Source organism: Mesitornis unicolor, unplaced genomic scaffold, assembly GCF_000695765.1.
Source record: "Mesitornis unicolor isolate BGI_N332 unplaced genomic scaffold, ASM69576v1 scaffold37752, whole genome shotgun sequence".
NCBI classification, from domain to species: domain Eukaryota; kingdom Metazoa; phylum Chordata; class Aves; order Mesitornithiformes; family Mesitornithidae; genus Mesitornis; species Mesitornis unicolor.
In genome coordinates, this window is record NW_010169305.1 from 79,128 (window position 1) to 89,268 (window position 10,141).

The window sequence follows — 10,141 nt, forward strand, 5'->3', positions numbered from 1 at the left end:
TTAACCGAGTTAACTGAAACATCACGTAGAAGGTAAGTTTTCTTAAGAAAAAGATCAAGGGGAGTTACATAAACTTAAGCTGACCATAGACTCGCAAGGCTGCTGCAGAAGAGTTTCACTTCACATTACCTAGACTGAAGCAGAATGTAATGGAGACTGACATTAGCCAACCTCAGCTTTTCCTGAACTGCACTCAATCACACAAATAGAGCTCATCACCTTTCAAACCCTATATGCAGCCTTCACATCCACCCCTGGGAAAACCCTGGCCCCAAAACTTTCTCAAGACAGGCTGACTTTCCAGAAATTAACCTGTTCAATTATTCATGGCCTAACCACTAAGCAACTGTAGCTTTATGGTAGGTTAAGCTGCCAATGCAAATTCTAGGCTCTCAACGTTTCGCTTCCACCTGCTTTTGCATTTTTCATCGTTTTACCTAAAATCTGGCAAGAACACACTTCCTACAGTTTTTCTGTATCAGGATCTAGAATTTTTTGTAGAAAGTGGCAAATGTAAAGTGAAACTGCATCCCCACTAACAACACAGCAGAGTAAATTAATTCAGAATACTGTGTTATTTTGTGGTAAAAGCAGTCGCTCAAGTACTTTATCAGAAACAGCCGTTCCAGAATAGCTACAATGCAAAGATGAGGTGGTTAAATGCAAATTCAGATAGCTTTTGCACTAGGACAACTAAACTGGTTCAAAACTGCTGCAAAATTATCAGCCATTCACCCATCCCAGGTCTCATTTACTGAGCTTTCCACTGTAATTCAGTAGTTTGCAAAACACATTTGCTGCTTAAACCCTAGAAAAGTTAGAGAAATACTATAACAAAGTAGTAAACCTAAATAAATTATTACCAAGATGAGAGCTTTACCCAGAGAAGATTTTGTTTATGGCTTCCTACATCACACCACCATCGGTGCGTTTCCATCAGATGAAGCACCTGTGAATGCTGCCGCAAGGCCAGCATGTTGGTTAGCAAGCGTTCCTGCCAGGATGATCTAGATCTGCTCTGAATAGGATTACAGGACACAGGTACAGACAAAAATCAAACAAAAATAACCCTAATGCCTTGTCCACTTTCATGCTCTCAGCATTATTTGGTCTGGTTGAGATGTATCAAACAGATAATCTGAATGTTACCTGCAGAGGAATGGAAAATTTATTTGACTCTTAGCACAAACTATTTAATTTAAAATTTTCATTAATACTCCTGTTTGACTTCTGCAGCACAAGCTGGAGCTCTCTTTTACACTAGGTTCAAAAAAAGCTTTTGGGGTTTTACTTCAGGGTAATTATTTTTACAAGCAATCTGAACCCAGTCAACATTTAGATTCCAGCCAGTGCACGTAAACTTGTAATCACATCCGCAAAGAAAAATAGAGCTAAATACAGAATATAAGTAGAAGCTAAATAGGAAGTCCTCTATTTCCATGAGCTGTATTTTTTTAACCAATTTTAAAGTTTTTTAAGATTTCTTTCAGTATCTACCATAGAAGCTCCCTTGAACAAGACAGTGGGGTAATAATACAAATAGTATCCAAGTAAAGCCTGACAGAATAGGAAAGGTTTATTTATATAGCCTTAACTACAACATAGAAGAATACATTTTTAAAAAATTCAGATGGGGATCAAACTAGACAATGACTACTTTCCACTTCGCAGGACCACCAGGTTTTGATGCACATATGAGTAAGGAAGGAAAGGATGTTAGCTAAGTTTTGGTTCCTTCTGCCCTCCCCTCTGCTGCATATAGAAAGCATCCATTTTCTTGGATCTCAAATCTTCTCCAGTAAGAGGCAAAACAACCTGGAAAAAAAATCCAGCAAGAATTACCAGACTGTAGTTCCCAAGCATTAAAATACCAAAAGTCACTTGCATGTTGTGGTCGAATAACGAATTTTTCAGCAAAAGGCTGAGGATAAACATGCCGTATATTTTGCTGGCAAAGTGACGTATCAGAATGTATCAGCCTCACTTTAGTAGGTGAAGCTCTCAGTAGTAGTCACCCTCTTGCCCAAGGAAGCAGTTTTGTAGACAAGTACACCTAGAGTATCAACACTGAGTTAGAACCATGTGTTTTATATCAGACCCTGAATCTAGCACAGTTCCTTAACTGAAATTACATACAATTAAAAATATAAATGCTAATACGGAAGCTGCAACAAGAACATGAACGCTGCTACACTAGGACTCTCATACTAAGGTTCAAAGTCTTCTACTACAAACAGTAAAATTTAAACCAGGGAGAAAAAAGTGGAAGAAGCATGGTTATTTTAAGGAATGTTGAAGTGACCCAGGACACTGCATCCTGGAGAACTGGATGGCTCTGGCATAACCAAGTTTCCAAATTTAGACCGAACCATGATGACAACACATCTGTGTGCATCTGCCACAGAGGACATGGAAAATGGGACAACTGAGCTCAACTCTAATTAATGGCTAAGTGGCATTAACAGAATACATATTTAGCCTTTCCTGTTCTCATATAGGTCAGCTAGCCCAAAAAGCTCAAAAACTACGAAGGCTATGATGCATATGTGCTGAAAAAAACCCCAACATTCCAGCAATCTCATTGCAGCTGAAGTTTTGCATTTTCTCACGTGTATGGAGGCTCAACAGCCACCATGAAGTTACAGAGGGACAGCAGCTTATGATTGTGCTGTTTAACAAATACAGTGTTTTAAAAAAAAAGGAAAAAAATACTGAGAATACTAGAAGTAGTTTTTCCATTGTTTTGTTTTTCTAAAAAAATACTTCTACTCTGATTCAGAAATTAAGACAATGTTCTGCTCAAGTTCTAATCAGTTTTTGGGCTCAGCTGTTATACCCATATCTGGCCTTCAGGAAGCCCTAACTCTGCATCTACTAAGAACACTGGGAAAAAATGAGCATCCTTTCCTTATTTCATCATTTAAGCATGCAGTGGGGGTCTGTTGTACTCTTCAGGAATTAAAAGAATGGCCACCTTCACTTAAAAATATCCGTGCTGTTCTGTTTTTTAAACTGCTGAAGTAACCATCCAGTTCAAAGTGCACACAACTACGACGGAGCTCAGTGTCAAAATAACGCTCTTTCGACACAAATCAAACAACTGCTTATTCATTTGCAGAGAATGTATGTATCTAGAAAAATAAAGACAACTAAGCTGGAGTGGTTTTTTGCTAGACTACCACTCTCTTCACCATGTTTCACTGCTCTTATTTGAGCTACCTCAAAATTTGCTGACCTCCCCTACTGTTCAAAATGCTCTGAAGTTAAGGCCTCACAAGTGCCATGCTAAAAAGAGAAGCACTCCCCTGCTGGCACAAAATAAGACACAGTTGCATCTTGATGCTTTATTTTGGTTTTGTTGTAGTAAATTCCAAGGCTACATTTCACTTCTAAAAGTCCCAATTCAACATAGACTTGGATTAATACCTGTGCTTTGTACTTTTAAGCATTTTTCCACCTATCAATACTGAAGTACTTTCAGATCATTTTCTCTGCCTACCGTATACCAACACCCATTTAATTAAGTTTGGACACAAATTCACGAACTGTAGCACCAAAAGGGACAGCACTCAGCTCTCATGCTTACTACCTGTGGTTTTTAAACAAGACTCCCCTACTCAGGGGAGACTCCTTAGAGTAGTTTCTCCCCAGGTGTACTAGCACACACTCTTCAGTGCTGTTTAACCCTTGCTCTGCCTTTAAAGATCACCCTGTGTTTTAGTAATGTATCTTCTCTGAGGGGGTTTGTATCTTGTTTCTTATCTTTCCACGTGACTACATGGGCTAATGAAAACTAGCCCTGGAACTACAATATTTTGAAAGAGGATCACGGTTTGCCTCTCAACTTGCCCATGTATTAATATCCAAATATCACATCAACTAGTTCTCAAGACATTACTTTTCAGAAGTAATTATAAATATATAATTCTAATAGCACAAGAGCATTTCAGCCCTAACCTGTAATGCCAGCATACTGTACACGGACAGAAAAATAACCCTTAAAACGACACCATCCATAAAGCCTTAAGAACTCCTTTTAGAATTACGTTGATGGCACCACATCTAAAAAATACCCGGCTCTGCATACATTCATGTTGCTCTCAAAATACATATTCTCTTTCTGCAAAAAGAAACCGTTGTCTTCTTGGGTTGGAAGCCTATATACAAAGGAGAAAAAAAAGGATTTTAAGCAGTGAGAAGTCCTAAACGTACAGCTTTGGAGCTGGAATTCACCACAAATACAGAAAGGCACCATTCCTCTCGTGCCCTTCAAAACAATTATGGCACCACTGTTAAAACAGAATATAAATATTTTCAGTAAATTGTATTTTTTAATCTCCTTGATGCCTCCACACTTGCCCTCAATGCTGAAATGGCCAAAAAGTCTTACACTGACACCCAACTTTAGATATCTTGGTTGGCCAACATTTGAAATACGGCACGTGTAATCACATCAACTAAATGCCAACATTACAGTGGTAACTAAAGCTGCTGTTGCTTGAAATAAACACTGAACTTGTCTTGCTTTGAAAAGAAATACATTTTTTTATTCATCTCAACAGAATTTTACATCTGTTTATCTATATCTATTGCTGCAGAATTAATTCGATAAATACTTAAAGTTTAGTCACTTAACATCTAACCAGCTTCCTCAGCAGGATTCTTCCAAGTGAACACACATCTTGCTTTCATCCTGCCATTACACACCGCCCTTCACAAGACTTTCAGGAAGGTTACAAAACTAGAACCCAGATACCCACACCTCATCCCCTTGACAGGACATGAAGCTTTATAAAGCTAAACATCCAGCATATCTTATTTTCCTGCCTAAAATCTTGAGCTGCTTAGATAGGGAACCAATATTTAACAAGCTGAAAACAGCTCTTAGGAAGGAGGTAGGTTTCTTAAAAAATTAAAGCAAAAGAACCCCAACTTTTAAAATTTTAGTTATGAAACAACTGCCAGCTGAAGAGACCATCAAATGTGCATATTCTAACAAATACTGTTCAAAATAAACTATAAATTAAACACCTCATCTTCCATCCTGGTCGCCAAAAGGAAACTAGATCAATAATCACCAGAACTAAAGAATTTTGCTTCAGGGTGTATGTATGCCACAAGAAGTTTTTGCAGGGGTACAAGGAAAGGTAGGGATGGAAATTATGTTCCGGCAACATGTGAATTCTATGCATATTTCTTCATTTATAGATTTGGATCCATTCTCCTCTACTCAGCCACCTATTAATGAATAAGATACAAAAGCCTCACGAGGTTAAGTTCAGCTGAAACCAGCCGGCAAACATTGTATGATCATGAAGTTTCTTTATTTTTTTTCCCCCTCTTTCTTCCCAGCAGGAGAGAAAGAGGCTAAAAAAAGCTGCTGAAAGTAAGCATACTGATTTTTCAGACACTTGTTTTCCGTGAATTTTTTCCCACTAGAACTGCAGACTCCTGTAGATTGAAGCTCAACAGTAATAAGGCTTTTCTTGTCAATTATTTCTCAAGAATCTCTTAGATGTAGTGCAAAAAACTCCAGGGGCCTCTGCTGACTACAGACTTCACTGTAGTTTTCGACCTACTAAAACAGTCTGCTTTGGAAAGGGACCAATTCCTGCAGATACCAATAACAACTGACATACAAACGCAAATAGAAAAATGAAATAAAGTTTCCAAACTCTGTGTCAGCATTGTAAACTCAACAAAGCAAAAAAGTCTTCCTCCTCCTCCTCCCCAACACTTCTGCAAGCTTCAAACTGATCTAGAAACTGCAACTCCAGTCAGGAGTCTCAAAGTGATTTTAAATAAGTCTTCTGTTCCCTTTGTACTGCAGGAACACACTGAACGCAAACCGTATTGAGAACTGCCCAGTCTCGCACTTCTAAAATCCTGTGATTTTGCAGGAGTCCTCAACACACCCTGGCTAAGGTGGGTCAAAGACATATTTACAGGAATAATTCTTTTCACTGGTCCTATTCGGAGCGTACTGTGCCACAGAGCTACTTAAATGTTTGACAGACCCCATACTGGAATAATTTCTATTATTCTCAATAGCTGCTTTCTGTCTGAACGACGACAGCTTCCATAGCTATGAGCAGTTCCAGTTACTAGAAAATAACCTGTATTCCATCTTCCTTACAATCAAGCTACCCTAACATTTACACAGTCTGGAAGTGTCTAACATAGACAGTAACATATGAAAGCAGAAAACACACAGAAAAAGGCAACTACTTTTCCGAAGCGTAGATTCTGGGAAGGGTACGCTCTACAACACTGCCAACTCAAGACAAAATTTAGGTTTTTGTTACTTCCTCAGTTAAGCCATTCTATGCCACAGCAATTACCACATAAACAACATAATTCATGTTTTGGTTCAGTAAGTGCCAAATCTGAGAATACTACTGCTTTAGACTGCATTTGAAAGCAGTTCTAATGCCTAATTAAGTTTGTCAGTCAACAAGTACATTAAACATATTCTGGCTACATCAGGACCTCCACTAGGCCCAAGAAGATTTTGAATAACAAAAGCCCCAGAGCTACACCAGATCAAAGACACTAAACATTTTTACAATATTCCTTCTCACAGATACATGCCAATAGCACAAGGGTGGAACCTAGGAAGTTCACTAAGCAGGGAGAATGTATTACTTTATACACAGACTGGGTTATCTATTACTACTAAACTTTTTAAGACCAAAATTATCAGCACAATACACTATATAAAATCTGAGTGGAGTTCTTTTTTATTGGCTTGCTTTAATCTAAAATAAAAAGCACCTTTAATTTATATGAGAAAATTCATATACTGCAGAATATTTTCAAACATTTGCTAGCCAGTGGAGACAAAAAAGCCGTAATATGTACTACTACAAGACTATAATGAGGACAGCCAGATATATTTTCAGTAAACATATCCAGCTCTGTCTCCTCCAGTTTTATTTAAGATATGGATATAACGCCACAAAGAAATATAAAATATGACCCACCCTGTAGGTTTACAAAGTTGACCTGCTAACCATAAGCAATGCATACGCACACTGCAATGTGAAAGTACATTCGCATTATTATTTGCATAATTATCTGCTACTTAAATATCCAGCTACAAAAAAATATCAGTGCAGGGCCTATCAGGAAGGGATGAAGAATAATGTACACCACCACGGAGAATTTTTTTCATTTAACCTCACAGAAAGGAGCATTACATCACACTCTTACAATGCAGGAGGAGGAGCCTGTTCTCAGAAAGCAAGCTTCAGCTATTTCTCTTTAATTTTCTGCTTGATTCTGGAGGGAGATGCAAAAATAACTTGGATTTAAATTTTTAGTAACATAGAAGACGGAAAAAAGCAAGAAAGCATTTAGTAGCGTGCCAGATGAACACTGGTTTCCTGAAGAATACAGAGCAGAAGTCTACATAACACCAGGAGCACCCTGCATCTTGCATTTGCAAGCGTGCATTCCTAAATATGTGCCCCGCATTTTATCAGTCGCCAGAGCCGCTCAGCAAAGGGTCACCTCACCGCCGGGCAACTGGACGTGACGACCCCACTCGGAAGCCGGCGCCACCTCTCACGCCCGGCTCGCTGTGACTCCCCACGCCGCGTTTATGGGGCAGGACCATTTGGTTCCAACGCCACGGCGGGTCCGGCCGCCCCGGGGGGGAGGGGAGAGGAGGGGAGGGGAGCCCGGCGGCCGCCGTTCGCGCTCTGCCCGCGCAGGGACCCTGCGAGTCCCTCAGTCTCCCCAGCCCGGCATTGTACGCGGCTGGGTGCGGGCTTTCGGGCTGTTCGGGGTTTCTTCTCTTTTCTCCCCGGGAAGGGTGGCCCGCTGCGAACGCTTCCCCATCTGTCCCTTGTCGGACCCAGCAGCAGAAAGAATGCAAACCCATTTTTATATATGCAAATTTTTGCAGCAGATTTAAGAGCTTCGGGTGCTCTGGGGAAGGAATCGCTGTTTAAGAAGCCTCTATTTAAATAAAACAAGATTTTCAGTACTACCTTGTACTTCAACAGCTTGGAAAATACAAACGATCTTCTATAATTTGCTTAAGTGGTTTAAATTACAAATATCTTCTAAATCCACAATGCACCTCTACCGAGACCTCCTTCTAAAAAGCCTTAAAAATTCACTAAAAGTGCTTTATACGTAAAGCCATACAACATCTGAAGCAAGCATTTGTGCCAGAAAAAGCACCTCTGCAAAACCACGGATGAAAACGGTCAGGTCAGGCTCTTAAAAATCTACTGATAGGTAGAAACAACAATAATGAAATATAAATGTACCACTAACCTCATAAAGTGCAGCAGTGCTTAAATCCAGCGAGTTGAGGCATACAAGGTAGAAATGGAAATGAAAAAAAAAATCCAAAAATGATTTTGTGTTTGCTTTCTTTTTTTTTTTTAAATTTTTTTTTATTTTTTTAATTTCAAATGTTCAGAAACCAGCAGAGACTCTGTCGGCCATTTTGGCTTGAACTCCCTCACTCACTCTCTCTCCCTCCCTCTCTCTCCCTCTTGCTCTCTCTAAAGGAAGCAGCTTTTTGTGACCTTCAAATAGAGGCAGGTCATGTGACTCCAGGCAGGCTGTCAATCACGCCGCTGGGCCAGCCCACTTTCCGCCTTAAAGGGACAGCGCCCTGCATGCACCAGGGGACAGCTTCTCCCCGCCGGCCCACGCCGCTCTCCACCCGTCGGATTCTGCTCTGTTCACCGTGCAAAGGCAATACACAGAAAGGGTAAAGCAGATGAGCAACTCAGGCCGAGCTTTTCTCTTTAAAACTAGCTAAAAATAAAGCAGCCAATTATGCTAATTCTACATTAAGGTTGGTTGCAGAACCGATAAACGGTGAATGACGAAATTTCTAAGTCCCACAGGCCACACACACCTTCCTGCAGTGCATCAGGGGACATCTGACCCTAGCATTTACCTCGAGAGCAACCTCCATTTTAAGAAGTACCCCATCCTTATTCAAGGACAGGAAGAGGTTCATCCTCAGTCCACAGTGAATTCAGGCTGTAACTGGACTGTCTACACGACATGCACACAAACCTGAGATCCAGGTTCAGAGGCATGAACGCCTGCAGGACAGCAGAGCAAATCTGGTCTCCCACTGCCTCGACTGTCTCAGGCTGCACCTCAGTCATTATGCTGACACTGGACAGCCTCTTCCCACAATTTCCATAGGTAAACGCTCCAACAGTTTAAAAAGGAGAACCTCAGCATGCTGCAACAGAAAAAAATCTGCAGGATGTTTCCAGATACTACCTTGAACGTATGGAAACGGTAAAGGAGATAGTTCAGAAACAGTATATGGTAATACGAGTACAATTCTGTGGTGAGGAGACCTTCTCCTGACTCAGCCCAACACAGGTAACAAATGCTTGAGCCAAGTATGTCACATACCAGGGCCGGTGAGGTAAATGACAGCAGCTTGGGAAGCCCACAGGAGCACCCTGGGGTTGAACCCTTAAAATACACAAGTGTCTCATTCGGTACAGTTCTGCACTATAATTACGTAAAAAGCAAAAAAGAGCACACTAGCAGTGAAAAAAACACCACAGAATGAAGTTAACTTGAAAAGTCAGGAGGGAGAGCACTCCAAAGGAATGATTTTTTGGGGGGTGGAAGCTGCACATCTTACGAATCAGAATAAGAATCATTAGTGTGTATCATACTATGTAAGAGACTGGCTAAACATTATGCCCCAAAAAGTCATCAGGAGGCCATGAATGGCTCCGGTTCTGACACACTTTGCTCCTACTATACTCAGGGTAAGGCACAGAAAGTCTTGAATGGGGATTCCCCCGATGAAGGGATTTCTCCAACAGGCCCACAGCCTGCACTGTAACCACCCCCGGATCTCTTTCTGCAGGCTCTGAAACTCTGGAAATAGCTAATGTGGTGTGATGTATTTACAGGTACTTAATGAAATAAAAGCAGTCAGATGTCAGCTATTCAGGTTGCTCTGTCTGAACCAGAGTGGAGAATCAGCCCGCTGGATGTAATAGCCTGCGGTGCCTTGTGGCAGGGCTAATCCAAACATGGCAATTTAAGAAATGTGGTGAAGTCTCAAGTGAACATGTTCTTATTTGTGGCAAGACCCGAAGAGAACACCACAATTGCTCTGAATATCAAAAGACAAAAC

General features: G+C 40.7%; 1 protein-coding gene across 1 annotated transcript in view; it reads right to left on the reverse strand.

Annotated features, from left to right (window-relative positions):
* TNRC6B (trinucleotide repeat containing 6B) overlaps positions 1-8,397 on the reverse strand; it is a 74,368-nt gene extending 65,971 nt beyond the window's left edge. The window contains exon 1 of the mRNA XM_010179301.1: positions 8,287-8,397. Coding sequence (XP_010177603.1) covers positions 8,287-8,291 — 5 coding nt within the window. The 5' untranslated portion in view covers positions 8,292-8,397. The remainder of the gene's footprint in view (positions 1-8,286) is intronic.
* Between the last annotated feature and the right edge of the window lie 1,744 nt (positions 8,398-10,141).